Source organism: Micromys minutus (genome assembly GCF_963924665.1).
Source record: "Micromys minutus genome assembly, chromosome: 2".
Taxonomy (NCBI): Eukaryota; Metazoa; Chordata; class Mammalia; order Rodentia; family Muridae; genus Micromys; species Micromys minutus.
The window spans coordinates 13470697-13487128 of NC_137971.1; the positions used below are offsets into that span (position 1 = coordinate 13470697).

Genomic DNA, 16432 nt, shown 5'->3' on the forward strand with positions numbered 1-16432 from the left:
GGAGATGGCAGTGGTACAAGGGACAGAAAGGTGGCCACAGATCCTCTGGGATCTGAGCCAGGATGGGGGCGCTCTGGGCTCACTTTCCCTGAGCCTCTTCCCTCCAAAGCTACCCGGAGTTTGGGGACTGAGCAGAGTAGCCCTTCCAGGCCTCGCAGGGCTGCAGCCCCTCGCCGTCCGCCCGAGCCCCTCCCCCGGCCCGGAGCCCCTCCCCGCGCTTCCCCTCGCAGCGCTCCCCTCCCTTCCCCTCCCCTCCCTTCCCTGCTCGCCCTGCCTCCGCCTCCTGCGCCCACAGCGCCGGCCAGCGCCGAGCCCCCAGGAGCCCGAGCGCGGCCCAGGGGCGCCGCCGGCCCCTCCCCGGCGCGCTGACAGCAGGCCGGGCCCCCGCCCCGTGCCCTCGCCGGCGGGACACACCCCCAGCCCTCCTCTGCGCCGCCAGTTCCCGCCGGCCCCACCGGGCGGCAGAGAGAGCGGCCAGGCGAGTGGAGCGCGGCGGCGCGGGAGGGAAGGGGCGTGCGGCAGGCCCACGGGAGCAGCCCCGGGCGCACGGGGCCCTCGTGCCCTCCGGGACAGTCGCCTGCCCCGGAGCCTCAGCTGTGGGCGCCGGGAGCCTAGGCGGCGAGCGCCGCGTGGGGCAGGGGTGGCGCGTAACCTCGGGGACCCGAGCAACGGGAGAAGTAGCCGGAACCCGGCCGGGATGAGAAGGTGACGCCGCCGGGGGGCGCCACTCGCTTTGTGGGGGAAGATGCTCGCCTACTGCGTGCAAGATGCCACCGTGGTGGACGTGGAGAAGCGGAGGAACCCCTCTAAACACTATGTGAGTACTGCTTCCACCGATCCCGGCTGGGGGCTGGCCGGTCCCGGAGATTCATGCCCCCAGGGGCAGCCCTTGGCTCCAGAGTTTGTTCACAGGGCTGTGATCTCTAGGGAAGCCTTTTCTGTCCTTCTTCCACTCCCCTGTCCCGGGTTTCTTTTTTTGGCATTGCAATTGGCAAGTGGCTGCCCTTGTCTGTTACAACGGTGAAGTCATGTGTCCGCCCGCTGCTTGGATGGATGGTGGGGGAAGCTTTCGTCAGCCCCTTGCAGAGGCAGTCCCTTTGGGAAAGAGCATCTTCGCAGCGCTCCCCAGGAACGCGGGGCGCTCACGCTCACTCGGCCGGGGATGCCTTCAGTTGCTTTGACCGGAGACTCATGCTTCTCTTTGGCCTTCCACGTTTGCCATTCTGCCTGCCCCGGCTGAGGACTGAGGAAGCGCGTTGCCCCCTGCCCCCTCTCCTCTTGGTTTCGAGCTTTGATTTCCTTCTTAAAACCATTGTGTCCCGCGGTGTGAGGAGAATTGTGGCTTTTCCTTTTATCCTTCCTCTGGACGTGACCCTTCGCCGGGGTCATTTCCTCATAAGTGATGCTCCGACGCCGGACACGAGCAGGCAAATGTGGTCTGCGGTCTCCGAGGCACGGTTGACTGCCCCGCCGCCCCTCCCCCTTCCTTACCCAAACTTAATAAGAAGAGGCTAAGGTTGACCAGCTGGGCTTCAAAGTGTTTGACAGTCCCCTTTCATCTCAGCCGGTCCTGTCTTCCAATCCTTTACACCTTTGGAAGTAAACACTGTGTTCTTGTTGCCTTAGGAAGGCTTGCTGAGATAGAAGAGACTCACTGTAAAGTACCCAAAACACGGAAAACGTGGGGACAGTAGGGCAGCCTCTTATTTGCAAATTAGGCATTTAAAGGAGCATTTAGAATGCTCAAAGCATTACCTTTAACAATTAAAACGGGCTGTTGGTTGCTGCCCTAGATTACACATTAGTCTCTAAAGTGCCTTCTATTTCCCTGTTGGAAGGAGGCTGGGGTTTGTGGTGTAATACCAGCCCGGGGCTACTCTTTCTGCCAGGATCACAGCAGACTTGAAGGCACAGTTCTCTGCAGTTGACTAGTGGGGCTGGACTCAGGTTAGGAAGAAGGTAAGAGTGGTCAGACGGGAGATCTGTGATGTGCAGTCTGGTGTTGAAAGCCTCTACCGCCATTACAAAAAAGTAAAACTAAAAAAACAAAACAAACAAACAAACCACAATTCCTCTAGGGTCTGAGGAGGTTGCTAAGTAGGAAAGTCCTTAACTAGCAAGTTTGAGATACTTCTATTCCCAGATTGGGGCAGGAGGGGGGGGGCAGTGAGGGAAGAGGTAGAGGAGGAGAGAGAGGGAGAGAGAGAGAGATTGAGATTGGAGGGTTTAGAGCACCAGGTGGCCACCCTGCTCCAAGGACTGGTGTCCATTTGCACATCTCTGGGTTAAGTATGCAGCCTGCCAACCATCTTGATCACTTTGGGGGGCACTGCAGGCTGTCTTAAGGATTCTTTTTTTTTTCAGCCTTCTGTTAAGACTGGTACTGCTTTCAACAGATGGCCGTCTCTGTCCTGAGACCCTAGCAGGTGCTTTTCAAGCTCTGAATTTTGCATGAAACATCCAATTTATCTTTGAGCAGATATGCCAAAGGATACAATGTAAGACACACTGGCAACAAAGTAGCGGCTAACAGGCCCCAGACCTGGTTGGAAGTATGGAAAGGCAGGACAGGCTACTGTTTGGTCTCCTTAGACCCCACTAACTGCTACATTGTATACATTCTTTAAAACTACATGGGGCTTACTTTCCTTGTATTAAAAAAAAAAAACTTAAATTTTCTTATGTGTACAGGTGTTTTGCTTGTCTGTTTGTCTGGGTACCACTTACAGAAAGCCAAGAGAGGGTGTAGGAGCCCCTGGATCTGGAGTTACAGACAGTTGTGAATTATTATATGGGTGCTGAAAATTGAACCTTGGTCCCCTGGATGAGCTGCCAGTGCTCGTAGCTGCTGGGCCATCTCTTTGGCCCTAGTATCCTCACTTTTAAAGTGAGGGTAATAATAGTATTACTTCATAGGGCTGTCAGGAGAATTAAATGACATCACCCCTGGGAAGGACTTAGTCCAGTTCTAGGTACACACTGAGCGCTCATCAAATATTAGCAAACTGTTGGCGAGAGTCTGACAAAGAAAGTTTCTGAAAACCAGCTATTAAGGGTCTGACTGGGAGGAAGAGAGACTTGGCGTTTTAAGATTGATAATAAAGTGTACTTTGTGGAAAATACAAAAGAAGTCCTGTCCACTTCCCTTGCAATGATCATTTCCTCCCTTTCTACAGACAGAGTGTTTCCTGGGTCATCTCCACTTCCGTGTGAGAATGAATGGATGATGTGATTCTTAGGGCGGAGAGTGACGTCACCTAGCAGATGGGATCACGCAGAGTTCTAGAAAACAATGAATGGAGTGTGCTATATGTTGTGGCTTTGTGGTGCTGGCTGGGGCGGATGGCTCATCTGGTGCAACCCTTAACTTACAGATAAGGGAACAGAGAACCAGGTGGGTTACATATAGGGTAGCTAGTCACAGTACTGGGGCTAAGTGACTTCTGGCCTGTGGCGTGGGCTTTGCCCACTAAAGGTACACCAAGTCTGGTTGAAGTTGACAAAGAAGAGAGATGCATTGCTACACATTTGGGCACTGATAAATAATACAGGGGCGCCCAATAATTGAAAGAATACAGTAGGGCTCTGGAGCAGTCCTTTTTTTTTTTTTTTTTTTTTTTTGACCCCTTGTATGATAGATGCACCGATGCCCCACACAGGAAGGGCAAGTGTTGTGGATGAGGACTTCCGGCATGGTTAGCTGGCCGGACAGGTTGTACTCAAGACACATATGTCTGGTAAACCCCACACTGAGGAAGCATGTCTCTTTCCATGCCTGCACCGATAGAGTGCGGAGCCCATGCTTTGGCGAATCGCAGAGCAGTTTTTTATGGATGTGCACATTAGCCAGAGCTTGCAGCTGAGGGAGGCTTAGAGCCCATGCAGGAGGAGCACTGGGAACACATGCAAAGGTTCTCTAAGGACACCCCACAGAGGGTGTGCACAATCCCACAAGGAGGGGGAACTGCATAGGTGGGGGTTGGGGTTTCTGTGCTTTGGGTCTGTTTATAAAAGACAGACAAGTAGCCTGCGTGATCCACGGTGTAGCCAGTGCTCCTCTTCCTTCCTCTCTGCCAGCCCCTGTCTGGGGTGGGGCTGGGAAGGGTGAGCAGCTGTTGCTTGGGTCAGCCTCCCTGCCTGGAGCTGGGCTTCTGTCCTAGCTCTCATGAGCTGTTCCTTGGGAGGCCTTAGGTAAACTGGCTTTGGCCTCAGACCCTTTGTCTTTAAGATGGCCCTGCAGATGCCAGATGCTAGCCATAGCTGCCTCTGTTGGAGGGTTTGCTGATGTAAATTTGAAAGCACAAAGTTCTTTGCATTCACAGGTGTGTTTGGAGCCATATGGTGGCAGGGAGACACTTGTTTATCCAAAGCAAAGGAGACATTATGTCTGTTTGGATTTGGGAGGTGTCCTGCTTTCACAGTCGTTTCCTTTCCTGAGTGTTTATTTCAGACAAATACCAGTCGTGAATGCTCTGATCCTCTACAGGACTCTAGGGAATGCAAGTAACAGCCAGGGTCAGCGGCTACTTCCATGGTGCCCAATGCTAACAGGCATGCTCTCGTGTGTGTGTGTGTGTGTGTGTGTGTGTGTGTGTGTGTGTGTGTGTGTCTTTACTACAGATGGATTGGCCAAAGCTTGGTGAAGTTAACTACTTGGGGACTCCCACTCAGCTTCAGCGGGTTCTAGGTAACACAGGTTAGTTTACTTCCCAAGGAGAAGCCCAAGACACGGCTCTTCCCACTGGTTAGTGAGTGAGTTCCAGGCTCAGGCCTGAGAGCCAGTGAGAGATACAGGGGGGCATCTGAGGGCTGCCTTTCTGGGATGGTTGCTCATCATGTGTCATGAAACTGGGTTTGACTGGCGGAGGGAGAGGTTGCTGGGAGAACCCAGTATCTGTCTCCGGTGAGTCCAGGAAAGATAAATGCAGGGCAGACCTATGAAACGAAGGCACTTTTCCTGATTTAGATCATTACCGATTCTGGTTGTGGTCCCAGGAGTTGTGTTTTAAGGAATGAGCACCAAACTCCTTAGTTTCTCTGTTCTTCATCTTTACTTCCTAAGCTTGACATTATGATTCCAACATCATGAGTGAGAAGGGCAGCCTCAGATTGGAAAGGAGCCTTTATAAGGGCCTTGTGCCATGGAAGAAGTGATAGTGGACAGAGAGGGGTTGGATCAGTGACTCTGGGCTCCGTGTCCTCACTTGTGACTTCACAGCACTTCGAGGACAGTTCTGGGCAGCCACTGCATGCCGTTCCTCCTGGTGTTCCCATTACCAAAGCGCTGAAGTACATCTAAGACCCATGGGGAAAGCTGAGAGAAAAGGCAAGACTGGGCCAAAAGGAAGGCCCAGCTGTTGGGAGTCTGATGGGACATTGGGCTGCCTGCCCCATGGAAAGTACCCAGCATACATGACACCAGCAAACAGAGGGCAGCTGTTCAGACCTGGAGGGGATCCTGGCTGAGCCCTGGGGCCTAGGTTAGGTTTCTGATAAGCTGAGAAGAGAAAGAATGTGGATTGGTAGAGAAGGGGAGGGGGTCACTCCAGGTAAGGACAGAAGAGGCTCGTAGCTAAAATCAGCACCACATTGAGTAACACTGCCTGCTCCACATCTGCCTGAATCTGGGAGTGTGACACACACACACTCTCTCTCTCTCTCTCTCTCTCTCTCTCTCTCTCTCTCTCACACACACACACACACACACACACACAAATGGGACCCATTTCTTCTCTATAGAGGGAAGTGATCTAGGGGTGATTCACAGGGCTGATGAGGCTCCTTGTTCATGGAACAGCCAACCACATCCTTCAAGACCGTTGGGACAGGGAGCAGAGCCAGCCGTTCCTCATGGCTCTGTTCAGGGTTGAGTGTAAGGGATATTTTGAGGGGAGAGGGCAAGCCAGGGTTGGAGTCACCGTGTGTGGTGGCAAGCAGAGGGGAAGAGAAGGGAAAAATAAACCTATTTGATGTCAAGAAAGACCTGGGCCAGCTTCAGAAATATGAGCCCCAGCGATTGCATTTTCCAAAGAGCTATTCTGGGGCCAGCTGAGTTAATGGGCAGCGGGGGCTGTGAAGTAGGGGAGTGCCAGGGAACTTCTGACTTAGGGTTTGCCTAGCCATCCCTGGAAACTGCCTTTCAGTTTCCTCATCCTGAGTCACTGGCCAGTCCCTTGGCCAGAAAAGTTTAACAGGCAGCCCTGTTATCTTTGGCCTCCTAATTAAAGAAAATAAAACGACTGATAGAGTTATCCATGCAGTAGACACGCTTACTCGTCATTAGTGCTGAGAATCCAGGAAAGAGATCATGGGTCAGGACAGAACTCCAGGGACAGGAAGGACAAGGGGTGTGTGTGGGAAATGAGGTGGAGATTCTGGCTTTGGAAATAGGTTCTGAGTGAGGACCAGCAGTGTTCTCTCCCCGACGATTGCCAAAAATAATGGAAGCTTCCAACAGGGTGGTCAGTGTTTGGACAGGCTGATCCCAAGTGTGAACTGCCTCCAGCCTAGTTGGACTGCTCTTGTCTGAGGGTCGTGAGCTGTAGGCAAGCAGGTGAATGGAGGGTCAGGGGCTTGGGCTAATGGGCAGGCCACTGAGAGGCCACAGATAACCTCAGGCTGGTCGCCATGGTATCAGCAGGGTCCAAGCCCTGTTATATATACACAGGGTTGACCAGCGTCTAGCTTGAACCTTGCAAAGTGCAGCAAGTGGCTTAGGAACTGACCTGAGAATCTCTTAGGGCCAGACATGGCAATAGTGTGGAAACTGAAGGCATTTTATCTGAAGTCAGAGCTGAGCCGGGAGAGATGACAAGCCAACCCAGGCAGAATGTCCTGAGGAGCGGGAGGCACTCCGGTGCTGGGTCACCTGGCCTGTGGCCACCACTCACAGCCACACCATGCCTCAGTTTCCACATCTGCCACCAGCGAAGCAGTGTGGTGGAAAGAGGGCCCAGTTCCAGGATCCCAGTGGAAATCAAGCGAAGTACATCCTGACAGGGTTCTAGAACAGTGCCTGCATGTCGGAAGTGCAAGATTAGAATCCACCAAACTGGTGCAGTCCCAAGCCGGAGGACCGCTCTGTGAACCAGAGTTTCCAGGGGAGGCAGGTGGATGGAGAAGACAGCTTTTGTGGTGGGGCTTGGGAGTGATAAGGGTTGGCTGGGAGAGAGGAATGGAAGGACCAGAAGACAGTTTAGGGGAGGGAAAGCGACGCCCCACAGGGAACATTTACACAGAACCCAGGATGAGCTCACCCACCATGACTGTGGTGGGTCATGGAGAATGGAGCATATGAGGAAGGTGGGGCCCGGGTGCAGGTCTAAGGATGGTAGGCAAGGAGATTTCAGATGGTACCCAAGCACTGGGGAGGTAGAGACACGGGGGCCTTTGGAATTTGCTAGTGACCTAGTCTAGTCACCGTGAGGATTTTTTGAGGACCGTGATAGACGGTTTTCAGGGTATGGGCTCAGCAGGTCAAGATGCCTACTGCCAACTCTGATTCTTGATCCCTGAGACCCACGTGGTAGAAAGAAGGGAACTGATTTCTGTAAGTTGTCTATGACTTATACTTGAGTACGTAGACATGTACACACAGAGACACAACCACACAACACCGGAGGTTGACTTCTGCCCTTCACATACAAGTGCATGAGCATTCATGTGCAAGCATACACAAAGAGGGAGGGAGAGAGGGGAGACATCTCACTGCAGGGCTGCTCTTACTGCCCTGGTCAGTACTAAGGCCTCTCTTTCTAGGGGTGCCTTGGAGGTCTTGAGTTTGCTGGTCCCAGCCCCTCTTGTTCATAGCCTTTCCTTCTAGTGCTCAGACTGCCATTTCAGAGTTGATTGCACCCACGCTCTTGGGGAAGCAGGGCTGCAGAGGAGAAAGGGGAACATCCAGGAGTGAGGAGCTGGCTGCTTCATATCTTCAGATCTCAGCGGTGTGTGGCTGGGGGTGGGGGGAGGGCAGAGGCAGTGCTCAGAGGAATAATTTCCATCCACACTGACTGGTGGCAAGACAAAGGCAGGGCTTGCCTTCAATTCTCAATATCTCAATGGGAGCATGGGAGCCCAGAGAGACGACGGCTCTGAAGTCCCGGTGCCCCTCTGAGACATCCGTCCCTCAGGACTCAAAGTTGTACGTACTGTGCTTCATACTACCTCCTCATTCATTTGGTCCCCCACAGTATACCCCTGTATTCCAGTACCCTGTTTCTTTAGGGGGATTGTCCTAATAGAAATACCAGCTACTGGTTGGGATACTTCCTTTTCAAAACCATTTAAAACTGCTTCTTTGACAGTTTCATATACGTATACAAAGTATCGTTCAGCCCTCCTCCTCCCCTCCATCCTCCCTCACCCCCTGCTCCTATGTCTCTCCCCCACCTTCATGTCCACTTTCCTCCCATAACTCAGTGGGTCTAATTAGTACTACTTACTAGTGTGTCGATGGAAGGCTATCCATTGGAGCATCCTACCAGGGCAACCTACCAGGGGCCACACCTGAGAAAACAGACTCTCAGTTTCCAGAAGTTACCAGCAGTCAGTAGCATTTCAGCTAGGAGATAGGGTTGTGTGTGTGTGTCTCCTGAGCCCCATCCATGTTGAATGCCTATTGGTATGATCTTGTGCAGGTCTTATTCAGGTTACCCAGCTGTTATGAATTCATAATTTTCCTGGCCTTGTGACACCCAGAAAGTGTGATGTCACACACACACACACACACACACATACACACACGCACACAGTACTTCTCCCCAACCTTTAGCTCTTAGTTTTCTCTCTGCCTTGTCTTCTTCTCATGTTCCCTGAGCACCTATGGTGGTGATGGCTATACTTCATATATACCAAAGGGTATTCTCCAGTCTCACACAGTGTTAAGCCGCTGCCCGCATCTACACTTCAGATAGCCTAAGCTGCATCAGGTCCCAAGGCTCCATAACATTTCTTGTCTGTAGATTCTGTGGCTCCCAAGTGACATATTTCACTCCCAGAAAGACTAGATGGTCCCAGGCCTTGGTTGCTTGGCTTTCTGCGTACAAGTCACCTTTCCCCCTTTGAAATCCATTTGCCGATTTAGAATGGCTGCTGCCCCTTGGACCTGCCTTAGAAACCCCTGATTTCCCCAGCTGTGTCTTAGTAAGTTGGCACAGGCAACAGTGTGACACGAAGGCCTTCGAAATTTCTGGGGACTCTCAGCAAGGCTCACCTGACCAGCTTCTTCCTGAGAAGGCTCACAGCCAGGGCTGTCCTGGTGGCACATTGGGTCCTCAGTGAAGATCTTTTAGGGCACAGCCATGGAGACTACTTTCCCATTTCCATGCCTCCACCCTTACCTGAGGGGGAAGTGACACCCAGGTGGCTGAGTTAGCAAAGAGGAAGCAGCTGTGTTTCTGCTCCTCCTCTGGGCTTTCTTTGGCCCCTTCCCTGTCACTTCCCTTTGTCCAGTAAGGAAACCACCCTCCCCAGGCCTGGGTGGAGGCACACACACACACACACACACACACACACACACACACACACACACACACACACACACGGGATGGGCTCGAGTCCTTTCCTCTGTGTGCACTGCAGGACGTGTGCCCTAAGTCAGAGAGGGCTTCTGAACCATTGCTGGGATCCATGAAGCATGGGTGGCCTTCCGATGTGGCAGAAAGAGAACATTCTTATCAGATCTGACCACAGCTCTGGGGAGGAAGGGAGGTGATGATGAGTTTACCTCCTAGATGGGGCAAGGAACCGAGAGCAGCGGGCTGGTTTGAACCTCTGTCCTTCGTTGTGCAGGGCTGGGTAGAGCACCCTCCACTCTTGAGTAATCTGCTTTTACTTAGTTGATGGGGAGTTCGACCTGTGTTACGTCACTGCCATTCATTGCACGCTACCATGTCTTCTGTGCCAGGCCTCTGATTTATCATCAGAGTTGTCTTTCTAATGCCATCGGACTTAGGGCTGCAGTTCAGAGAGTGGAGGTCTCACTGCCAGTAAAGCACATATTTGGGCATGTTTGTCCCTTCTCCTGGCCTGTGCCTGGTCTCTGTCACCGTACTTCACACGCTTGGACCCTCTCCAGGGCTGCCCCAGGGGTCACTGGCCATGCTGTCCTTCTATGGAAAGTTGCCCCTGTTGGAAACCTGCCTCCCAGTTTTGCCTACCCAGGGGCTCTGAGTGAACAGGGGTTGTCCCTGTCCTTTGAAGTAGCAGCTCCTTTGTAAACCTTTTAGGGCAGGTCCAGTTCTGACCCTGCTTTAGTGTGTTTCCTGATGGCTAAAACCCAAAAAGCTATTTTAAGGGACTTGCCTGTGTGGGAGAATTTCTCTGAGTGACAGCAGAGAGGCCTAGCTGCCTGGCACAGGGCTGGTGTGAGGCTCTGAGAGGGAAGCTCCGTCCTGCTTTCCACCTCCCAGGCAGGGGCTGATGTTGCATCCGCACAGCACCTACCCACCTCCTGCTTCTCAGGAGCAGACAGCAGCTCTTACAGATGAGGTTGGGGTACGCAGAGACGGCTGCTGGTTCGTCCCTCCACTGGTCCTTCTCACCCACAGAGTCACACAGAACAATGTCTGAGCTTTGGTTTCAAGCTGGGATTAATTATTTACGTCAGTCATCTCTCGTTGGCAGCCGGAGCAAAGAGATTGGCTTCCCACTGTGGTTTCTGAGGGCCAGACCGGGGAGTGGGTGCTCTGAGACAGGAGGAAGGTTGTGGGGGAGCCCTGCAAAGCACAGTTACTGAGCTAGGGGTCTTCTGTCCAGGAGACCCCTGGTCATTGCTGAGACGGTCCAGTCAGCATCTTTCTTCTGTCCCTGGTGGTTGATGGGTAGAAGTCAAGGCTTAAACCCAGATCTCTGCAGTGATGGAGAAGTGGGTTTTCTGTTGTACACCAGAGAGTTGGCCCTGATGCAAGAGCTTGCCATCTGCTCTCTCTATGCCCTCTCGCTAGGCTGGAAACATCCACAGCAGCAGCATGTGGCCTCTCCCATCCCTGTCTGCACTCTTGTTCTGGTCCCTTTGTGTTCCCAAGGGCATCTCTTCCCTACTGTGTGGTCTACGAGTACAGAACAGGGGGGTGTTCTGGTCTCATGGAGTGACAAGAAGAGGGATATCCTGTAGTGGGTGTCCCACTGCTCTGAAGATGTCCCTTCTGGTGGCTTCTTAGGAGGCCAGAGGCTAAGGGACTCATCACATGGGTCCCAGACAGAATCCCAGGGTCATGGATGATACTGTAGCTCACCTACCCACCCGCTCTGACCTCTGAGCCCCAGTGTTAGCACTGTGAGGTTGCAGCTAGCAATTGAGATAAACTTCAAAGTGGCTCAATTTACCTATTGTCCAGAGCCACTTTTGAATCCGGCTGTCAGGGGCTCTTTGTCCTTTCTTTAGAGATGATGACTATCATGTCATTGTGGTTGAGATCAGGGGACAGTTTAAGTCCTTGGCATTTTCTCACCCTGATGCTTGCTCAGGTAAATCTAAGCTATGAGACCTAAGTAACCTCCGGGGAGACGGGTGACAGCAGCCAGGAGAGCCTGAGGGTGGAGGAGGGTGTTGACAGCCTCTTCCGTGTGGGCTGAGGTGAGGACGTGGAAAATCAGTTCTGAGCTGTGGCCCTGGCTCTGCATTGCTGGTTTCACGTAAGTCACCTTTCTTCAAGCCCTTGGGCTTTCGTGTCTGTCAAGGTTGAATAATCATAATTCCTAGCCCATATGGTTTATGACTCTTTGTAATGATCAGATGTTCTATAGGTGTCAGCTGTTATTACCACCATTATCCTCCTTCATGATTCTGTTCAGTTTTTTATCACCTTCTGGAAGCTTCCCTGACCTCACATCTTAAGAATATTTCCTGTGAGGTTTTAGTGTTTTGAATGACTTTAGGTCGTTCAGCTCCTAGCAAGCTGTTAACTTACAGTCACTCACTTGGCCAGTACTTGGATGTTTCTAATGCTCCAGGCTGGGTGAGTACAAAAGGGTGGGTAGGAGGCCTGGCTCTGTGCCCTGATATTCTCATGGGAAAGGAAACACTATACAGACAAGTAGATAAAAATATATTGTATATCAGGTAGGGGATAAACACTGTAAACTAAAACACACACACACACACACACACACACACACACACACACACACACACACACACACACACACACACGAGAGCAGGATGGGGTCTCTGTCCCTCCCATCCTGGAGGGGTGGTGTCCTCTCCTCTGCTGTAGCTTCCTGATGACTTGTCAAAGACTCAGTGGCCTTGACACTGTTTGGGGTTTTGATCCTGACTCCTTAGGAAGATACAGTCTCCATCTGCAGTGATATGGGTAGGGACCCCCGGGGGCCCCAGAAGCATCGGCATCTGTAGGGAGATGTACTGGCTGAGAGTTCGTCTTAAACCTACCTCGTGTGAGGTGCTGCAGTGAAAGCCAGGAGGCGAGGGTTTGTCGAGCTGTGCTCGGCCACAGCAGTCTTGTGCTTTCACGGCCCTTATTCCAGCAGAGCTCCAGGTCACGATGGGCCCTGGATCACTGTGGTGAACCAGTGGGCTTAGGCTTTGCCCCGTGGAAATCTTTCCTCTCACCCCACGCTTCCCACAGTTGTGGAAGCTCCTTGTTGGATGGTGGAACACACATCTCTTCCCTGTCAGCGATGCCAAGATGCTCTCAGCTTAGCCTAGAAAGCATCTGTTCTCCCTGGAGCAGGTAGAACTGTAACTCAAGAAGCAGGTGTCTCTGTTAATTAACTTCGTTCTAGACTAACCCGGGAACCTAAATGTACCATGTGACGGCCGGTGGGGGGGGGGTTAAATAATAAAAACAGTGCCGATGACGTCCCACTTTCGAAAGTACCGGGACTCATTTAGTTCTTCCTACAGCTGTGAGAAAAGCACGCCCTGGTCCTTGCTGTGCTGCCAAGGCAAGGAGAGACTGATTTACCAATGGTCACCAGCCAGGAAAAGGTAGCCTGGGGACTAAGGCTAGGCTGGGACCCCAGAATTGCCTGGGAGCTCCTTAGACTTCCAGAGAATTCTTCTAGCCAGTCACACCCTGCAGAATGTAGATCCCTACTTGAAAGCAGGGAGTTAACAAGCCAGGCTCTGGATAAGGGGACAAAAGCCACAGGAGGCCAGCCCTTCTCCTTTCTTTAGACAGGAAAAACCATTTGTTTTGGGAAACGCCACACTGCAGGGGGTGGCTTTGTTGTGTGAGATTGTCTTTTTGGGCCATTTACAAGTCAAGTCTGGGTGGGAACCGGGTTGGTGGAGGTCCATTTAAGGTGTCTAGCAAGATACTTTTGACACCTAGGCCTGAGGGGGAAGGCCAGCAGGTGGCTGGGGCAGTGTGGTCCTTGAGGGAAGGCAGACCTTCTATCTGGTTCACTTTATCTTTGGAACTAAACAGGTCTCTGCTAGTCCTTGGCCCCAGAATAAACAGCAGCTGTTGCTGGCTCCACCCTTGTGGCGGCTAGTCTATTAACAGCTTCAGGCTCTGCCTCCCATGGGTTCCTTAGGATGGAGCCCTGCACTACAGAGCCTACCTAGTGGGTGTGCCTTCTCCCAGGCCCAATCACCACTCACTGGCCTCGTGCCTTCTGCCCTAGATTGAGCCCAGGATCCATCCGGTCCAGAGTTCTGCATCAACTCATCTTGTCTTTGCCACCTACTTACCTAGTGACCTTGAGCAGAGTTGTAACTCTGAGCTCTGTAAAAGCAACTAATGATGTCTCTGTTGCAGGAGGTGATGCCACAGTGCAGGTTTTACATGCAAACACAGACAGACACACAGACGCGCACACAGAAACACACACACATACACAGAGAGAAACAAAGACAAACACAAACATAAACACAGAGACAAAGACACACTGACACACTGAGAGAGACACACACATAGAAACACACAGAGACACCACAAACGCACAGAAATACATACAGAGAAACACAGGTGTGACGCGCGCGCGCACACACACACAAAACAACAGACACACACGTTCCTCAGATACAACAGTTCAATACAGACTAGCCTTAAGCTTGCATGATAGCAAAGATGACCTTGAGCTTCTGACCCCCCCCCACCCCTGTCTCCACTTCCGGGGCACTGGGATTCAGGCATACACTACCAACTCAGACCCCAGGGCTTTGTGTTACACTGTCAGCTGCCTCTTCTGTCCCTGGAACAGTTATTGAAGACAGACTGCCCAACTTGAAGCTGACTTTTACCACTCAGCCTTGTGCTGGTGGTGGGGGTGCTGACAGTCCCTGGTCTTCAGTTTTTTTATCTGTGAGATGGGATGATAGACCCACCCTGGCATCGAGGCCGACTAACTCGTATATAACTCTGAAAACTCATGTGGAGGAGGCGCTGGAGGCACAGAACTACATGTTACGAGGAGTTTCCTCCATGTGGAGTCTGTCTCTGGTCACTTGTGGGCAGCGGGAGCTGACTGTTGAGCCAACTTGATGGGTCTGGGTTATTCAGTTCATCTGCTAGACTTTGTTTCCTTTCTGTGGTCAGAATTTCTTAAGGGCGAGGGTCCATTCCTGAGAGGCAGGCTGGGGGCAGACATGTGCTTAGGTACTTCCTTCTTGATGGTGTCCTGCTGAGAGCAGGCAGTGTAAAGAAGGTCCTGTATGGGGCTGCAGATCTTGTCTCTAGTGGGCGAGCAGGTCTCCTACTGGCTGCACACATCAGGACGCTTCCCTGGACTGCAACTATGAGTCCGCCTGTTGTGACTTCTCTCTGGCTCCTTACTCTTGGGAACTCCTGTCTTCTTTTAGCCCTCAGGGCTATGGTTAGGTCTTGAAAGATTGCATGAGAACCCCAATTTGAACATCCACACAGAGAGAGAACTCATGCAAAGAGAGAAAAACAAACATCAACAAAAAAAAAAAAAAAAAAAAAAAAAAACAAAAAAAAAAACCTCACCTAACAGTTGTTACTCCTGAGTGTGTTTGGTCCTGGTGCCAGGTGTCAGTGTGACCAGGCTTTGAGAAAAAGATTCTCTGAATGTGTGTCCTCCCCAGGAGCCTGGCCCTTTAAAAGAAGTAGTCAGCGTGGTATGTCACACACACACCCCACCCCTGCTTTGTCCCTTTTCGGTCAAGAAGGGAAGGCTGTATGGCTCCATTTTTAGCACCAGAGGTTGCCGACCTCTGATAGACAGGGAAGAGAAGGTGGTTGTACTCCAGAGGGAAATGAGAATAGGAGTTCAAGGCTCTAGACCCAAACCTGCCAGGTCACAGTTCGGCTAAAGCATTTCTGCTGGGCGCTCTAGGGAAGTCCCTAAGCCACTCGGCTTCACTTCCCTCTCCTTTAACAACAGAATGTCCGGCACGGCATTGTTGGGAAGATTAAACAAGATGGAAAGATGCTACGGGGGCATGGTCCTGCCAGCTCTGAGTAGACATAGCAGGTGGCTTCAACTTCCCAGAAGTCCAGGGCCCCCAGGACCTCATGGGGATATATTTGGGATATATTTAGAACACTTGAGAGCGCCACATGGCATCTGTGACAAAGGATGGAGCCTGTGGCATGTTCTGGGGGAGGGTGACCTGCAGGTAAGGGAATGCCAGCTAGCCCTTTTCCTAGCTGACTGGCTGTGAGTTGATGCCCCCCCCCCCCACTCTGTTTCCTTGGATGGATGAGGATTGGGACTTCCTGTTAGGGTTGCTCTGAGAATCATCGTCATGAAGTCATGCAGGAGGCTCTTCTTGATAACCATTCAGCCAGTTGTAAGGCAGGAGGAGGGGCCTTCATGTCAGGTTGGGTTCACACAGACCAGGGAACTTGCTCTGTCCATGTAGATGAACCTGGAATGGCTGTGGGAAGGAGACAGGGTGTAGTCATCCCACGGGATGTACTTGCAGCTGATAGGAGACCAGAGTTAGCATGCATCTGAACCCGTGACTTAGAGTTGGAATCAACTAAGGTAGCAAACTCCTGTAGGGAGCCCTAGTTAATAAGGAATGTTACGCACTAGGCCCCGAGGGTAAATATCACCTTCTTCCTGCATGAGGCATTGTCATCCACTGTGTGGTCTAGCCTTGGAGAAAGGGGTGGGGCAGAGGCACAGACTGTATCAGTGGGGATTCTTGGAATGAGGGTGATGTTTGGTTAGTGTGAATTCTGGGCAGGCGGTAGTGGGGTCTAGCCTGATTTACCTTGAGAGCTCCGGATAGAGTAGCAGAGAGTGCCACAAAATCTCCAAGCACAGGTGAGACTCAGCCAGGGCATTTGGATGTTTATGCCTAGGAGAGGACATGGCCTACCTGAGGACTCCAGACAACTCCCTGGAAGAGGCTGACAGCTCGTGTTTACAGCCCCAAGAATTTCCAAAAACGACTTCCGGCTGTCTTCATTGCATTCAGCATTAGCCTAGGTTAGCTCTGGAAAGCGAGGGGTTCGGCTCCCCCATGACTGTCTGAAGAGTACACATTTTCCCA

The 16432-nt window shown here is 52.0% G+C and overlaps 1 protein-coding gene across 2 annotated transcripts in view; it reads left to right on the top strand.

The window, feature by feature from the left end:
- Window positions 1-352: 352 nt before the first annotated feature.
- SH3PXD2A (SH3 and PX domains 2A) overlaps window positions 353-16432 on the top strand; it is a 193263-nt gene continuing 177183 nt past the window's right edge. For both annotated transcript variants that reach the window (XM_080912611.1, XM_080912612.1), the window contains exon 1: window positions 353-817. In XM_080912611.1, the coding sequence (XP_080768737.1) occupies window positions 746-817 (72 nt within the window). In that variant the 5' untranslated portion in view covers window positions 353-745. The remainder of the gene's footprint in view (window positions 818-16432) is intronic.